The 19283-nt window shown below is 37.1% G+C and overlaps 1 protein-coding gene across 1 annotated transcript in view; it reads right to left on the reverse strand.

Annotated features, from left to right (window-relative positions):
* Positions 1-4817: 4817 nt before the first annotated feature.
* Positions 4818-19283, reverse strand: part of LOC146004976 (uncharacterized) — a 36064-nt gene continuing 21598 nt past the window's right edge. Inside the window, exons 6-7 of the mRNA XM_083144059.1 lie at positions 10058-10155; positions 4818-4957 (exon numbers count right to left, since the gene is read on the reverse strand). Of these exons, the coding sequence (XP_083000185.1) occupies positions 4827-4957; positions 10058-10155 (229 nt within the window). The 3' untranslated portion in view covers positions 4818-4826. The remainder of the gene's footprint in view (positions 4958-10057; positions 10156-19283) is intronic.

A 19283-nucleotide genomic window follows, 5' to 3' on the forward strand; every position in this document is an offset into this window, starting at 1 on the left:
TAAACATCATAGCATTATCTCTGAAGTCAATCTGAGCTTCTATACTATATAAAAAGTCTAAACCTAACAACACATCAACTGATAAATCTCTTACAACAACAAACTGGATTAGAAAATCAATGTTATCCATTTCAAGATTTACACAGAATTTACCTAACACCTTTTGCTTTCTTTTACCAGTATAATCAAGTAAAATTATGTCTCCTACAAGATCAAGTTTAGGACTCTTTACTTCAGACGTTATTTCTCTCCATCTTTTCTCTGACATAAGCGAAATTTCACATCCAGTATCCAATAAACATGTATTCTTTACTCCATTAATGTTCGCAAAAAGAAATGTAGTACCTTTTATCTTATTTCTTAAATTCACAGGTAACACCATATTACTTGAGTTATACTGTGCTTCATTTTCCAACATATCCTCGTAAAAATCAATATGTATCGTACATACAGTTTTCAATTGAGATTCCCTCATCTTCGGTTTAGATATTACATTACAAACCTCCTTTACATGAGTTTCAATGTCAGAATTAATTCCAGACACAACACCATTGTCTTCATCTATGCTACTATCTGTCGTCGTAACAGTAGACTCGCATCTTAGTTTAAAGGTTGTGATTGCATGAACAAAGGTGCATTCGCTCTAGGCGAAGAATCTACATTTACTGTTTCTGTGTCTTCAGAACAAGATCTCAGTCCACTAATTTGAGAATTTCCTAATACAGGCTCTCTCATAAATCTACTATGACTATTATTACTAACTTGAATATTGTTATACGGTACTGTATTTGTACTACTATTTCGATAACTAGTTCCTCTAGCAATTCTCTCATTACTATCATGTCTAATAATGTCATCATTACTAACATCGTAACTATATCTACTTCTTCTACTTATATTTGAATCATTCCCACTTCTATTAGGTAGTCTATAACTTGATTGAGGACGGTTAGGTCTTTGAACCCATGACCTTTGTCTTACATTCCCATTTTGGTTAGACATATTTTGATCTCTATCAACATTGCCACTATTTTCATTCACATAATTTCTTTGAAAAGAGTTTGTTATAGGTAGTTTATTCCTAACTGTATCACCTTGTACAATTTTCACTTGTCTTACACCTACAAATCTACCATTTCTTTTTGTTTCTTGTTCATACCCTGTATATAATGCTTCATGTCTAGCTACAAGCTCAGCTGCTACATTCAAACTTATGTATGGCTGATTTATAATAGCTTCTTTTACTTTTACAGGTAACTGTTGAGCTACTAGAATTATCTTTTGTTGATCACTCATATCAGGCTGTATTGTGTTTAACAGATTAATCTGAGACCAAAAGTTACTCAAAAGAGACTGTTTTAACTCTTTAGAATACCTTTTACACAAAATATTAGCCAAAAGAGTCGATTTTTATGAAGAACTCTCGAATACATTTAAAAACATAAGCTTAAATTCATCATAACCACATATTTGTGCTTTCTCTTGTAAGTACCAGTTTTTAGCAACTCCTTCTAATAACAATGAAATGTATCTCATGTATTCATTTCTCGACACATTCAACATTTCAAACCTATCTTCCACTTCCTGTAGGAACTGGGAAGCTAAATAATCGGTTCTTGTTGCATTAAACTTAGGAAATCTATCTACATCAGAATATTTTAATATTCCTTGCTTTAATTTTTTTTCTGACCTTCTAAGCCTTTGTTCTGAATCACTATCAGAACTATTATACTCTGTTACATTTACTTTACTTAACCTACTATCACGTTTACTTTCAGTGTTTTTGCCATATGGAAATCCTACATTTATATCAGCCTTATCTTTATTTCCTTTCACTTTTGCTTGATATTCAGAACCTGAAGAAATACTTTCAGGATTATATTCCTTTTCAACATAATTTTGTTTTTTTCTGTACGTAATATGTTCAGATACTTTACTCGGAAAAGATACCTTATTTTCATTCTTAGATTTCGATAAAGAACTTACATCTATTCTGGATTCTCTATCTACGTATGTGTTACAAGGAACATTCATACTAGATGAAATGTTATTTAAACTAAGTTTCAACATGCCTATTTCATTGCTCAAATCTCTTAATTGATATTCCATGCCAACGCATTTCCCTTCTATTACGTCAATTTTATGTGTAATATCAGAAATTTGCTGAACACAGCCTTTTACAGTAGTATCACATTCTGTAATTTTACATTTGGTAGACTGAACACTTTGATTCAAATCTTGAAAAGTATGACCTACTTTTGTATTTAATTCGTTCAATTCTTTAGCAAGATCTTGTAAATGAACATCATAATTATCTGACCTTACTTTTAATTCTTTCGCACTATATTCATTACTCTTAACAAGATCGAACAAACTAGCAAATTTAGCCTGATCTTTATCCATTGCTTTCTTTATTTCAACAAACACAGTTTCGTTTTGCTTTACTTGATTGTCAAAAACTTCTCGTAATTTAATGTTTTGTGCATTGCAATTATCTGCAATCTCATTAATTTTACCTTCTAAATGATTACGTAATTCTAAAACTTGTTGTTTGAACACACCTGTACATTCTTTCATATTTGCTTTATCGTCGGCTATTATCTTTTCTATTCTATTTTCCAACGACACAAAATCTTCTTGAAGTAACTCAACTTTTGCATTCAGGTCACATTCAATTCTCACTATTTCACTTTTTACGACATCAATTTCTTGCTTCAACGAGGTTTCAACTTTGCACACACTTGAATTAATTCTTTCTTCAACGTGTTTAGTTTGCTGGATTAACTCCTTACCTTGTTCTCGTAATTGTCCCTGCATCTCGTTGCTCTGCTCTTGTAGTTTTTCGAACATACGAGTTTCCATTTGCTTTAAAAGCTGCTCCATTTCTTTCGCCTTCCCTGACATGATTACTGCACTGCAACGTCTTCGCACACAGCTGGCGAGGAAAAAACTGAATCGCAAAGGTCACGTGGTCGCTACACTGCCAGTCGCTCTCTATCTTAACAGTCCATACGCGCTGAGTAATGCTCGTTCGTTTCGAGTCCCTGTGACGGGTACGCCAAACTTTGTATAACCACCCTGCCTGAAGCTATCAAACACATTTCGGGTTATACAAATAAAAAAAATACAGTTGAAGTAAGATATATGTAATAGCTCGCTTTCATACAGCATACACTTACATTTCTGCAAACGCACAAGCAACACCTCGAAGCAACCTTGCACGTAGCTGGATTTGTACCGAACTATTTCCTTCACTTGACACTGGTACAAAGGAAACAGGTAACCTCTCGCGCATGCGCGATACACAAAATCCTGTACGACAGGAAATAGTCATAACCACATCAGCACAACTGACACACCTCAGACAAGTGACGTGCCTGTTTGCTTACAACGTCCCTTTCGGCACTGTTGAGTTTTAAACAAAGAAATTTCGGAGTGCGCAAAGAGACAAGCGTACGATGTGTACAAACAATCACGTCAGTGACGAATCGTAACAATACATTTGCATTATGTCACAAAAGACGTGTACAAACAATCAAATCAGTGGTGGATCGTAACAATACATTCGCATTATGTCATAAGAGACGGGTACAAACAATCAAGTCAGTGGCGGATAGTAACAATACATTCGAATTATGACTTAAAGGAAGTGTACAAACAACCAAGTCAGTAGCGGATCGTAACCATACATTCGCAATTATGCCACCAAAGACGTGTACAAACAATCAAGTCAGTGGCGGATCGTAACAATACATTTGCAATTATCTCACAAAAGTTTCTTTGCTTCATATAACTGTAAATCTCTCCGATTGCTCAGTGCTAACAGCATAGCCTTGTAATCGAGGGGTACCGGGTTCGATTCGTGATGGAGTCACATAGTGGTTCGGATTCCACTTTAAACTTAGTTCCAGTCCTAATTAGTCTGAGTAAGTATAAAGAGACTTAAAACATCAACTCAACAAAAACAAGTCTATTGTCTGAAAGTTAAAAAAATAATCTTGGCCTTTGGGATAGACACTAGATAGGTGTCGCTGGACAGACAAATAAAAATTTCCAGAAAATGGTTTTACCAGTCCATCAAAGCAGTGGTTATGTATATGCACGCAGACTACTGCTACACAAGACACGTTATCAGATGTAGGACTAAGACCTCTTAATGCTAAGCGTTGTCTACTAACAGAAAGTAAACCTTTCCTGAACACTCCCCCCCTCCCCTTTCGGTTTGACATTCAAATCGCCACCATTGGCCTCAAATATACACTTGTGAGGTTCTATCTATACCACTATAAAAATATTTTTAGCCTCCCCCCCCGAAAAAATATCTGGATGCCTACCTGCCTGAGGCATTGGCCAAACTGTAGTTGTGCTACTTTCCTTATTTCTATGTCTTAATAAATGTAATTAGTATTTCATTATTGGTATATTTGGGCATCTCACATATCAAGGTTGGAGAGAATGGCGTAACTAGTTATTCAGATATACTCATTTCTATAGGTATATATTTTTGTCATGTTGTGGATATATTAATAATAAAGAACCTATTTGTTTCAAAGTGAGTATATTATTTTATCCTAACAACACATTGTTATTACAAATAACAAAAAAACATATTTTAAGGTGGAATGAACACTGAATAGATTTTGTATTTTTCAACTTTTTCTGTACATGAAAAATAAAATGTAAAGCTAGGTCACAGGGAAGTAATTGCGTCTTAAGTATAACTTTTTTTTCAGTGTGCCGGTCACGGGTTCGTTTATTTATGTTGATGCGGTACATAGAATGCTAACAATGTCGATTGCAAATAGGGCTAACATGGATTAAAAATTTCACTTTGTCTTTGTAGTGCATAGTCGTCCAATTGAAATTATAGATGGTTTGAGAATCAGGAAATATATTAATTCTGCCACACTCATCAGACTAACTCCAAGAACAAAGCCAGCAACTTCTCCCAGCGCCACTGCAATTATAAATATGTCAGTTATTAGAAAATATAACAAAATGTTATTGAAAGTACATGTTCTTGGACCTTTTGATATTGATATGATCTTACGAGTACAGCTACAACGTTAATTCGCACTGTTGAAGATAACAGTATCTTATCCCTGAATGTATATTGCACACAGAATAAGTCGAATGGGCTAGGTGACTTCTAAATTAAAGACGTGGTATTCGAAAGTTTTGGATCAAACTACCAGTTCATTGTTAGAATTTCTTAATTGTTAAGTAAGTCTTGAGGTTTTCCTGGCGACGAATGATGTAAATAATCTCTCGGCCTAGAAGTTACTTCTACCTTGAAAATGATACTGATATTAGTTCTCGAAAGCTTGGAATCCTTTCTACGTATCACCTAGTCCATAGCCCGAGAGAATCCTATCAACCTTGTTAACTGTGTTTCCAATATCCATTATTTTTTTAGGAATGGCGTGCACAAACACACTCACCCCAGCCACACACACAGACAAATACCCACAGAAACACATATACACAATGTTCCAAAAGGTACTTTACGTCATACAGCACAACTTGTAATTGACATAGAGAAATATACTTTGTTGTAGGTGATTCACGAACGTTATTGCATAAGATTGTGCACCTCCAAACTGGGCTGAGAAGTGAGAAATGTCCTGAACAGGAGATTTTCGTCGCGTTGGATTATGAGGGATGGTCTAAATGGAGTGGCCTCCAAAATCCCCTGACGTTACACCCCAGACCATCATTTTGTGGGGCTATGTCAAAGACAGTGTACAGCAGTTCCGTCATTGATCTCGATGATTTGTAGGCCAGAATAAGACTGACATTGCCACAATTGACAGGGATATGCCACGGATAAAATGGACAAAGTTGGAATTTCCATTAGAGATTGTAGGTGCCATCAGAGGTTTTCATCTTGAAGTGGACTAATACACAATAAAACTTCATGCGTTGGTGAATCAAATAGGGCATAGTTTGTTTCTTTATGTCGATTGCAAGTTATGCTTTGTGACATCAAAGTTGTTACGTACCTTTAGGGAAACCCATATATGTATATTATATATATATATATATATATATATATATATATATATATATATATATATATATATATATATATATATATATATTCATTCATTCATTGTTTTCTGCCTAATTGGCAGGTTTTTCACTGCAATCTCCAGCTTTCCCTGTTCTCTGCCTTACGCTTCGTAATAGCATACGACCCAGTTAATTTAATATCATCCATAAGCTGATATCTCTTTCTTCCACGGACTTTTCTTCCTTCAACCATTCCCTCCAAGGCATCTCTTAGCAGGCAGTTTCTTCTTAGACAGTGTCCTAACCAGTTTCTTTTCCTCTTCTTGATGGTCTCCAGTATAGATCTTTTTTCACCAACTCTTTTCAGTACGGCTTCGTTTCTTACCTTGTCTGTCCATTTTACACGCTCCATTTTTCGCCATGTCCACATTTCAAAAGCTTCGAGTCGTTTCTCTTCATTTCTTCTCAACGTCCAGGTTTCTGCACCATATAGTGCTACACTCCACACAAAACATTTCACTAATCTCTTCCTTAGACCTATGTCCATGGGTCCACAAGAATTTTTTTTCTTCAAAAGAAAACTTCTTTTGCTATTGAGATTCTCATTTTCACTTCTTGTTTGCAGCTCATGTCAATGCTTATAGTGCATCCGAGGTACTTGAAGCTATCCACTTTCAGGGTTTCTTTAACTGTTTGCTCTTACATTAATATTCCTTGGTTTCCGTCCTATGACCATTGCCTTTGCCTTGTTTACATTAATCTTCATCCCATACTGCTCACAGCTGCTGTTTAACTCTTCTAACATACTATTTATGATTCTTTCATCCTCAGCGAATAATGCCATGTCATCAGCAAATCTTATGCAGTTTATTCTTCTTCCTCCCAATTTGACACCTCCTGTGCCCTGGAAACAAGTTTTCACTATATCTTCTAAATAGATATTAAACAAAGTAGGCGATAGGCAGCATCCTTGTCGTACTCCTCTTCCAATTTCACAGCCTTCTGTCATTTCATCTCCTGTTCTCACTTTAACTCGTTGATTCATGTATAAGTTGCTTAGAAGTCTTCTCTCTTTCCAATCTACACCAATTTTCTTCAGAATTTCTAAAAGTTTAACCCAATTCACTCTATCAAAGGCTTTCTCCAGGTCTACAAATACTACAAACACCTCCTTTCCTTTCTCTAAATATCTTTCCCCAATGGTCCTCAGTAAACCAATTGCATCCCTTGTACCTCTTCCTTTCCTGAAACCAAACTGTTCTTCCTCTAACTCGCCACTGACCTTCGAGTATAGGCGTCTGTTCAGAATTCTTAGAAGAATTTTTGCCGAGTGAGATATCAAGCTGATTGTCCTGTACTCAGAACATTTTCTGGCATTGCTTTTCTTCTGCAGAGGTACCAAAACAGTCTCCGTGAAATCTTGTGGCCAATCCCCTTTCTCATAGATTTCATTGCATAAGTGCAGTATTTCTCTTTTTCCATCTCCCAGGCATTTGATAAGTTCAACAGGAATTTCATCAGTGCCCGTTGCTTTCCCATTCCTTATTTCTTTGAGTGCTTGCTCAAATTCTTCATTCAGGATATAGTATCCTTTCTCATCATCAGGCACGTCGTCTTCATTTTCTACATTCAGACTGTCTGGGCGATTCTCTTTCTGGTAGAGCTCTTCAACGTACTTTCCCCACACATTCGATATTCCTTTTTTGTCTGTGATTTCACATCCTTCCTCGTCTTCTATCATCCACATTGTTTTCCATTTCTTCTTTTGGAAGCCCAAGCAGTTTACTTCACGATACATCAAGTCATACCTTCCTCTTTTTTCCAGTTCTTCAATTTCTTCACATTTTTGTTTCATCCATTGTTCTTTTGCCCTGTCAGTTTCTCTTCTTAACTGGTTATTCAGTATCTTGTAATTATGTCTTCCCTCTTCTGTATTTACATTCTTCCATTTTCTCCGTTCCTCCATTTTTTCCAGCATACTTTCAGTAATCCATGGTTTCTTTGCACTTTTCCTTTCCCTGTAGCCTATTGTTTCATCCACTGCCTTCTGTAAGCAGCTTTTTATTCCATCCCACATCTCATCCTTGTTGTTACAACTAGCTTTAAACTTATTATAGTTTCCTTGGAAATGTTCTGCAAATTTTTGTCTTTCGTCTTCTTCCCTTAGCTTCTCTAAGTGGGGTTTCTTGCTCACCTGGTTTTGGGTTATCTTCTTCAATGTAAGATTGATTTCTCCTATTAGCAAGATGTGGTCTGAATTAATGTCAGCTCCTGGCAATGTCTTCGCATTTTTCAAACAATTTCGAAATCTTTCTTGTACCAGTATGTAATCTATCTGGTATCTTTTACAATCTCTTGGACATATCCAGGTGTACCTCCTTCTCTTATGTTGCTGGAACAGTGTGTTTCCAACAATTAGGGAGTTTCTTTTACAGAAATTTACCAGGCTTTCCCCTCTCTCATTTCTCTCGCCTAATCCATATCTTCCTACTGTACTTCCATCCTGCCTTTCTCCTACTACAGCATTCCAATCACCCATTACGATAATGCACGATCCCCTTCTCTCTTTTTCCATCAATTCCTCTATCTTCTCATAGTTTTCCTCCACTTCTTCTTCTGACAACCCACTATATATATATATATATATATATATATATATATATATATATATATATATATATATATATATATATATATATATACGAATTGGGAGCATGAAAGTCGAAATATCCGTTTTATTAAACATCGCTCTGAAGCTCGTCGGATGAACGCTCATTCACCCCAACTTCTACCGGATGCAGAGCCGAGCAACAAGAATTATCCACTCTGCTCTGCACAGTCTGCAAGGCAACGACCTTCACCAGCAGTGATTGCACCTCCACTGTAACTTTCCACCAGCACCAAGTGATACCCCAGGTGAACAGTTGGAGATGAAAAGACCACCAGGTGACGACGAAATTCTGAAGTATAAATACCCTTGGAGATGATAAATCATCACCACACATCTACAACACGATCGACGCTGATTGACGAGACCACTCCGAGATATCGCGACATCACGAGGCGGCAACAAGCACGGGTACGGTTGCAGCGGTCCGGACTACAGAGAGCCAGAAGCCAAGATGGCAGCCAGAGTCCGGTGAACTAGCGCTCCAACGACAAAGCCGCCGAGTCTCCAGCCGCCTCTTTTGGCCAACAACACCTGGGCCAGCGGTCTCTCCAGCGTCTCCCGCCATCTCCAGGTCAACCGTCGCTGACGCCAGAAGCCGAGGGGCAGATCATCGAGCAAGGGGTGAGTAGCGTTCAATCGACAAGGCTCCCAACATCCCTCGTCCACACCATTCAGGGTAGAGGTGGTCCAGCGAGACTCAAACTGAACTTTTTACTTTATTTAACTGAGCTACGTCCCGGCGTGACGCGATCCCATACCTTACCCGATGTCTTGCTACAATATATATATATATATATTGCACTCTAGCCTCCTTAAACCGTAGGGTTTATTTCAGCGGAAACAGAAGCCTTCCATCTGTCCTTATCCTGGGCAAGATGAAGCCAATCTTTCCCATCACCTCCTTTAGGTCAATCTCAACGTTATCCTCCATGTACATTTTCATGTGTGTGTGTGTGTGTGTGTGTGTGTGTGTGTGTATGTTCACGTGAAGACAATTATTACAAGTTAACGTTTTAGTTCTAATACGAACCCTTATCACAATGTAAGGTGATCGCATCTTGTTTTCTGATGTTGTATCAATTCTACGTCATTTGCATTAACATATGTTATAGAAATGGATAAGCCTTAGAATTATTTCATTAGGTGAAACGGTCAATAACATTAGAAATATTAACCCAGAATACTCTCGCTTTGTGTCAATCAGATAACCAAAATGCTCCGTATTCGATTTCCTGCGTGTACTAAATCTAGTCACCATGGATATCGTATTTATGTTAAACTTTGTTTTATTCTCTTGCTATGGACATAAAGCAACAAATCAAACACACAAAGAATTATCTGTAAATGCTCTTGTAATAAGAATGGTAATCTCACCTATAAGATCTAGTTGGCTTCGTACTACCCTAAGTTTGGTCAGTTCGTTTGGCGTCTCAAAGATCATTTTGAACCTCTTGTATCCATCGTCCATATTCCTGTAATGTTAAGAATGGCAACATTCATCATCTGACTAATTGGATTGTTACAGTAGGCCTAACTACAGATACAACAGTGTAAAATAATCCACAAACAGCAATTTTTATATAATATTTATGTTCAAAATACTGAAATAACCTTGTATTTTATCAGAATCGATTTAAAAATTAATTATGTGGAGTCCATGAGATACGCTGCCTTTCGTGACTCGGCGATGCAGCCGATGCTTCTATCAAGTCTGCAGGTGAATGATCTTGTCCACCTTCTGAGACCTGCAGAATGTTTCCCGTTGCTCCCTTCTTGACACGTGGCAGGGAAAGTAGGATGAGGTAACCGGATACAATCTTCGCCTAATCAATTCCATCATTCGTGCATGCCGTTCCTTGTCCCGTCCGTCTAGACGAGAAGAAATTATGTTAACTCGACTTCGTATCGGACACAGCCGTCTGACCCATTGTCATTTGCTGCAAAGGCTAGACTATACCGTATCTCTAATGTCGTTTCAAATGCTCTGCATATCCTTGTCGAATGTGTCGCTTCTAATTTCCTCCGAAAAACCTTTAATTATCTTAGGAATGTTGGGGGGGGGGTCTTTCCATGTCAAATCAGGAAGGAGTTGACAATCATAGTCACTCATTTTGATGATATTTGGTACACAGCTTTGCTTTGCTTCAAAACCGATACCCGTGAAACAATTTTTCTGATATATGATTATTACGAATTATATGAGGGTTGTTCAAATGTCGGTTTTGAGCAACATGCTCTTTTCAATTAAGTAAACCTCTGGAACGAAAGCATTAAGATTTGCAGTAAATAAACACAAAAACACAGAACTTACGTATTAACATATGAATTCAGAATCTAATTATCTTGAATATGTAATTTAAAAAGAACCAAACTTGTACATCATAACGAAACTCACAAAAAAAATCACAGCATCAGCATATTCTTTCTCTCGTGCACTTCCATTAATCTCCTAACTTTCAGCTACAAGATTCATATATACCAGGCGGAATGGTGTACTTCAACAGTCTGTTCATACGTCCGGGAAAGACATGCCCATCGTCCCCTCCATTGAGAAACAAAATCGACGACGACTCGTGGAAACACTCACAGTCTAGGAGATTTTGGATTCAACATTCTGAAAGTATCTTCCTCAAGTCTGGAGAACAATTAAAAATCTTCAGATTGTCGAAATTCACCTTGCACACTACCTTGCGAGTTTTTGTGTCCATTAACACTGCCGTGATGAATTTCACTTGGGTAGTTATGAACGGTCGTGTCCACAAACAAAACATCACCAGGTCCTCCTCCTTCAACTGCAAAGCATGGAACTTCTTCTTCAGTTTCCGCCTCTGCATAGCATATCGTTCCCTTAACTGCACTTGAACAACCTTACTCTGTCAGTCTTTCTCACCGTCTTCTGACTCAGGCCATGGAAAATCTCTTAGCACTTGTGGTGGAACTGAATGGAGGAAAAACAATTCAATGAGTGAATATCCTGTAACTTCAGAAAGAGAATTGTTAATTAACCAGGGAACTTCATAAAGATGCTTAAACAAATCTGGCGATCGTGCTGGCAATAAACCCTAAGTAAACGCTAGGTTTCCTTGAGGGTGGTAGGGTGTCGTACACACATGTTTCATTCCCATGGATTTGATGAAACTCTGCCATGAGCGGGAAGTGAACTGGGATCCTCTATCCAACAAAATTAGTTTAACAACTGGATAATGGGTGAAATATCTCTCCTTCATTAAGCGAATTATCTCAGCGGTACTAGTCTTCCGCACAGGTTAAACTGTGACGAACCTGGAGAAAACATCTATAAGGCTGAGAATATAATAGTACCTTGAAGAAGGCGGTAACTTTGCAATAAGGTCAATGGAAACCATCTCATGAGGTTCCTTTCCACTGATGTGCAGCTTTTCCTTCATGATACCTAACTTGTCAGGCTTGACTTTTGCACAAATCAGGCAATCACAGATATAGTTAGAAATTTCAGGTTTCATTTTTTTACAATAATATCGGGATTGCAATTGCCTATAACACTTTCCCACACCAAAATGACCGCCGTCATCATGAATTTTAGTAATGTAATTGAGGGTACTACTGGGACGAGAAATATGAACCCCCCTCAGGCAGATTTGGCTACACTTAAAACTAGCTCAACATGCCCATATGAGCTTTTTGCTCAAGTGTGGTACTCCGTCTAATCCAAGATTTTTGTAAAAATGCACTCGGGAATTTCCCGGGAAAGTATGACCCCCTCAGATTGATTTTGCTACACTTACAAAAGCTGCATCTGTGAGATTGTTGTCCATAAGCTTGTTAAAAATAAGCCCCTCTTGATATTGTTTTTGGCTACACTTAAAACTAGAGCAAACGTATTAACACACCCACACCCACCCACCCACACACACACACACACACACACATACACACACACACACACACACACACACACACCCACACACCCACACACCCACACAAGTAGTATAAAAGTATATACAACCAGGACCACTTATAGGTGTAGAAAAGAAAAGGTCATTTGATTAAACAGCCCGATTTGCCCACACTTAAAATTATGCCAAGATCCTCTTATTCCCCATTTCTTCAAGTGTGATATGCTCTTAATCCCCAAGAATTTTGAATCCTAGTGTAGAAAAGAAGAATTCATATGCCCCGATTTGCCCACACTTAAAATTATGACAAGAGGGGGCATATAGCCCAATCGGGCATGTGTGTACATATTTAAATCCCAAGAATCCTGAATTCTAGTGTAGAAAAGAAGAAGCCTCAACAGACAGATTTGCCCATGTGTGTAAAAGCTACATCTCTCAGTTTGTTGTCTATAAACTTGTCAAAAATATACCCTCTTGATATTTTTTTGGCTACAATTAAAACTAAGCCAAGATACACACACACACACACACACCTACACACACACACACACACACACACACACACACAAAGCACATTGTTGAACCCAACTGATATTTTTTATTAAGTATAGAGTTTTGATTTGAACCCCAAGAAATTTTATATAAATACCAAAGCCAAAAATATTCACACACATACACACACACACACACACACACACACACACACACACACACACTAAATATATAAAACACACTGCTGAACCAAACTGATATATTTTATTAAACATAGAATTTTGAATTGAAGCCCAGGAAATTTTATATAATAAACAACAACAAAAAGTGTCAAATCAAAAACATTGTAATCAATTCAAAAAGAATATATCCAGCCCCAATTGGGCTAAGCATCAAAAGAATTGTAATCCAGATAAATATAGAACTCCCACAAAAATATGCCCTAAATGCCATAGAAAATATAGCATGGAATACTTCACATATAAACATAAAGGTACTTGTTCTGCACAGTCATCAACATTGCCCCCACAACCATCTACATCTGGTCTGAAAAGGAAGCATGAAACACCTCTTAATGCTGGACCGGCAAAGCAGCCACGCTATGAACCCATCCATAGCAGTTTTGCTGTCCAATTAAGGGATTACCGGTTTGTATCAGAGCCAAGATGTGGTATTAAGAATTTTTTGAACAGTTTAAATCCTGATGTGCAGGCAACTCTAAATGCACAAAATGGCTCTTATAAGCTGTCCCTCAAATTGTTTACACAATATAAGAAATCAAATGGCACAAAATTTACACAGCCCCACATAACAGAAACTGTACCTGTATATTCAAATACAAATTCAGACAAAATAATAAGCAGTTTGATAGATCAATTGATTATTAAACACTCTGAATTATCTGCAAAAGAGTCTGGATGGAGCCTATGCGGATCTCCACACAAGTTATATATTAATATTTCTGAATTCAGCCCATTACAAGGATCTACATATTTGCTATTACCTGCCAATATTGAAAACAAACAAGCCGTGGTTAATATATAAAATAATGATGAGAAATGCTTTTTGTGGTGTATTTTAGCTGCTTTGTATCCAGTTTCAAGGCATCCTGAGCGAATAAGTTATTATAAACAACATGAAAATGATTTTGATGAAGCAATGAAGGGCTTAGAATATCCAATGTCTGTTCAGAATATTGATAAATTTGAAAAAAAGGCCAGGAATATCAATGGTAAACAATTATCTATTAATGTATTTATTTGTTCTACTGGCCGTGGCAATTGCTTGATAGATCCTCTCAGAATCAGTACACTTGATGATGATTCTGCTGTTCCGATTGATCTGCTCTTAATTGAAGAGGATGGCACTTATCATTACACTTTGATACATAATCTTGAAGCTTTAGTCAGAACACAACTAGACAAATCTAAGACAATATTCAAGTTGTGCAGAAGTTGTTTGTTTGTATTTGATGGTCAAAAAATGGTGAATGGTGTTTGTGAAGAGAATGCAGAAATTGCTAAAAACAAGTTAATTGAGCATCTGAAATACTGTGGCAACCATAAACCTGTTCATATGGTGATGCCTAATCCAAGTGAAAATGCCAAATTCAAAAAATTTGAAGCCTCGTTGGAACACCCAGCATATATAGTCTGTGACTTTGAATCAAATCTCAAACCTCTTGCATTCTGTACCCCAGATCCTGATGAACCTTCAATTACATCATACCAGTTACATGAACCTTCTAGTTTTTATTATGTGGTTGTACAGGATGGGGTTGTTAGTAAAGAAGATTTATACATGGGAGCAGATGCCATGAAAGAATTTGCAGATAGAATAGAAAATGAGTGCCGTTGCATAGCATCTAATGTCTTATTAAAATCAAAACCAATGTTGCCTTTAACAGAGGATCAGATTGAAGATTTCAACAATGCAGAAAAATGCCCGGTATGTGATTCTGAATTTTCAGATATAAATATCAAGGTTCATCACCATTCTCATACAGATGGTAAATTCAAAATGGCCCTGTGTAATAGCTGTAATATTAAGATCCAGAGACCAAAATTTGTCCCTATATTTTGCCATGGAGCATCCAATTATGATTTTCATCATTTGATCAGGTACGAGGGGTTTGACAAGCAGAATTTAAATATTTTAGCTGAAAATAATGAAAAATATATTGCCATTAGCAAAATAATTAAAGTTAATGGTGTTCCTATTCACATAAGATTTCTTGATTCATACAGAATTTTATCGGCTAGCCTGGCTACACTGGCCACTCAATTATCTGATGATCAATTCAAAATCACATGTGCTTTGTTTCCAAATCAGGACCTGAAATTAATTAGGCGGAAGGGTGTATATCCATATGATTATGTTACAGATTTTTCTAAATTTGATGAGTGTTCTCTGCCACCACAACAAGAGTTTTACAGCAAAATCAGAGGATCTGGAATCACTGATGAAGATTATCACCATGCCCAGTTGATGTGGAACAATTGAAAATGCCAGACATTTGGTGATTATCACAAGGCTTATTTAAAACTTGATGTGACCCTCTAAGCTGATATACTGCAAGCATTCAGAAAATCTTCCATGCAAAATTATAAGCTGGATCCAATGTATTTTTACAGTGCTCCGGGCCTAGCATGGTCTGCAATGTTTTTAAACACTAAAATGCAGTGGGATCTCATTCAGGATCAGGACATGTATCTGTTTATGGAACAATGTATAAGAGGAGGCATGGTGCAATGTTCTCAGAGATATGCCAGAGCAAATAACAAATATATTGCTGATTGTGATCCAGCACTGCCATCAAATTATATCTGTATGTAGATGCCAACAGCCTCTATGGTTATGCCATGATGAAAAAACTGCCATATGCAGGGCTTGAGTGGGTCGAAGATTTCAATATTGAAGATCTTAAGGATTTTGATGACAGTAACTATGGCCTGTTCTTAGAGGTTGATCTGACAATTCCTGATGATTTACACAACATATTTTCTGATCTGCCCCCAATTCCCGAGGTTAAGTGTTCACCTGGCTCTAAACAGAAGAAATTGATGATGACTCTAGAGCCGAAACAGGATTATGTCATATATTACAAAACCTCCAGTTCCTGATGAATCATGGTGTTCAAGTGACCAAAGTTGGAAACGTTTTGAGGTTCAGGCACTCAAGATGGTTGAAACCATATATTGATACAAACACAGAGCTTCGAACATCTGCATTGAGCCAATTTGATAAAACTTTGTTTGAATTGATGGTCAATTCAGTGTATGGCAAAACAATTGAAAATGTCAGAAAACATATTGATGTTAAAATAATTACTGACCCCAACCGGAGCAAAAAATTGATTGGAAAGCCCAACTTCAATTACAGAAGAATTTATGATGAGAATATGTCACTTTTCAACATGAAAAAAACAAAGATTAAGTTTGATAAGCCTATTTATGTAGGGGCTGTGATATTGGAATTGGCCAAATTACACATGTTAAAATTGTTTTATAATGTGTTGAAGCCTTTTTATAAGGATCGTGTAAAACTGATGTACATGGACAAAGATAGTTTGGTTCTTGATATTCAAACAGAAGATGTTTATCAAGATAAAGCACAGCCTGAATTGTTTAAATATTTTGATACCACTGAACATTCAAAAATTAAACACCACAACAAAAAGGTGCCTGGCAAGTTAAAAGATGAGACACTTGGTGATGTTATTGTGGCATTTGCTGGGTTAAGAGCCAAGATGTACAGCTTTGAAACATGTAGTGGCGCTGTTGCCAAAAAGGCCAAGGGCATTGGCAGAGTGACTGTAGACAAAGAGCTTGAATTTGAAGATTACAAAAATTGCCTCAAATCATGTAGCACAATCAGAACATCAGAATCCAGAATTCAGAGTGTGGATCACTTGTTGACTACAAATATTGTAAGAAAAGTGGCTCTGGACCCACATGATGATAAGAGATGCATTTTATCATGTGGCATACATACTCTACCATGGGGTCATTGTGATTTGAAAAGTGGCAAACAATGCCCAATTTCAGAGCATGATTTGAAATAAATAAACATGCCTATGAACTTATTTGGGTTCAAAAAACAGGCTATTATGGACCTGCCAACAGCACAACCCTCTTCTGATATAATATCTAAACTAAGTGCTTTGTTAATTATTCATCTGAACAGCATACTTACAGATGTTGATGATGAAACAGGTAAAATATTGTACATATTTAACAATAATTTAAATCATTACCAATTACCTGTAGGTGGGCAATTGCAATTTATTACAACCCCTGAGGGTAATGTCAAGATTTCAGTAGGGAGAAATATTTATAGAATTAAGCACTCAAACATGATTTCTGGCACTGTATATACTGTTTCTGCTGGTGACTGCTTATATATTGAGGACCCGGGATCATATGACAAGCTTATACCTTTTTTTATAGAATTAAGAATCAGATATTCAATAATAAATAACCACTAAAACAAAATGCCTAATGATATATTTGGCCATACAAGGCATGAAGATCACAGTGATGAGATTCTGATGCTTGATGTCGGAGTCAAGAAATTAAGAAGTGATTTACAAGCTTTACAAACCACACTCAATGCCAGTCTTCAACTAGAAATTACAAATTTACAATCACAATGCATGGACCCTCTTCTTAAAATTGATTCTGAACTCAAAGTGCTGCTTCAGAAATATACTGATTTGGCCACATTAGATAATTTTCAAAGTTTGGAAGAAGCTGTAGCAGCTCTTCAAGCCAAATTTAAGACCCAGGCCACCAACTCTGAGCAATTGAAACAGCAATTGGAAGAGCAGATAAATAATGTCCAGACACAGCTCCAAACAATTGTCAAAAGCATAAAATCACAAGAAGATTTTGATCTAGTGATTTCCACTCTAAAAGAACAGATTCAATCACTCCAAATACCTAATCTAGACCCTCTGAACAATGCCATACCCGAGGTTAAAGAAAAAATTGAGACACTTGAAAATTTTATGAACAACTTGCCATCTTCTGATGCTTTGAGTGCAATAACTCGGAGTGTTGCCAACATTAAGCTGCAACTTGAAACATATGAAGATTTTGGAAAAATTCAAAGTACCATAACCCATCTTGAGGGTACAATAGCAGCAGTGCAAAGTGATTTGACAAATGTACAAGAATCTCTAGAATCCCGCCTGCCTGGTATTGTAGACACACTTGTAAGTGTCCAGCAACAGATCACAAAGCTTGAAAACCTCAACACTGAATCTGAACTATCTCATTTTCATCACTTGATCGATGATATCCAAACAAAACTTGAAATTTTACAACAATCAACACCCACTCAGGCAGATATAGCCCTGCTCCAAAATGCTATGCAAAATGTGGCTGATGCTTCTGAATTAAATAATGTGAAATTGGCACTTGAATCTTTGCAAAATACTGTATCAAATCTGCCTACATCACAGGAACTTAAAAATATAAAGAGAGCAGTGAATCGCATCTTGAAATCAGAAGATATCAAGAATATCCAGACAGAGATCAAACAACTCACTCAGACAGTGGCCACTCTACCAACCAATCAACATATTAATGAACTGCATGCCCTGTTTGAGGATATCAGAAGACAGGTCCATGATCTTACTGCTCAAAATTCAAAATTGGCAGTTATTGAAAATTTGCAACAAATTGTAGCTAATATCAAGCAACAGCTAGGGACCATGGAATCCAATCAAGCAAATGCTCTGTCTGTTTTTGCCACCCAGCTTCAAGAGATTGTGCAACAATACAAGAAACTTGTTGAGGACATAAAAATCAAGCCAGGCCATGATGATGTTGTTAGGACCATCAATGAGCACCTTGAATCTGTAACAAGCAGATTGCTTACAGCAGAAAAAGAAATAACTGGCATAATCGAGAATCCTAAACATACAGTAATTCTTGAATTGTACAGCATCCCAAACAAAGAATATGATTCACCATTTACACCAGGTGGCAAAATATATATGCTGTCCCCTGCTCAATTTTATTACCAGTTTTTTGTTGGGGGCACACTGAGACCAATCAAGATCAAATATTGGCTTCAACCACAGGCACACCACTACCCCACCTTATCAATAACAAATGCTGACAACAAACCAAAAATCACCAGTGTAGAGTTAGAGGATTTTACAGATCCCAATACATTAGAAACATCTTTTGCTGAAGATGATGGCTCTCTGGAATTTCATATACAAA

This window comes from Lepisma saccharinum, chromosome 22, assembly GCF_977018435.1.
Source record: "Lepisma saccharinum chromosome 22, izLepSacc3.1, whole genome shotgun sequence".
Classification (NCBI taxonomy): Eukaryota; Metazoa; Arthropoda; class Insecta; order Zygentoma; family Lepismatidae; genus Lepisma; species Lepisma saccharinum.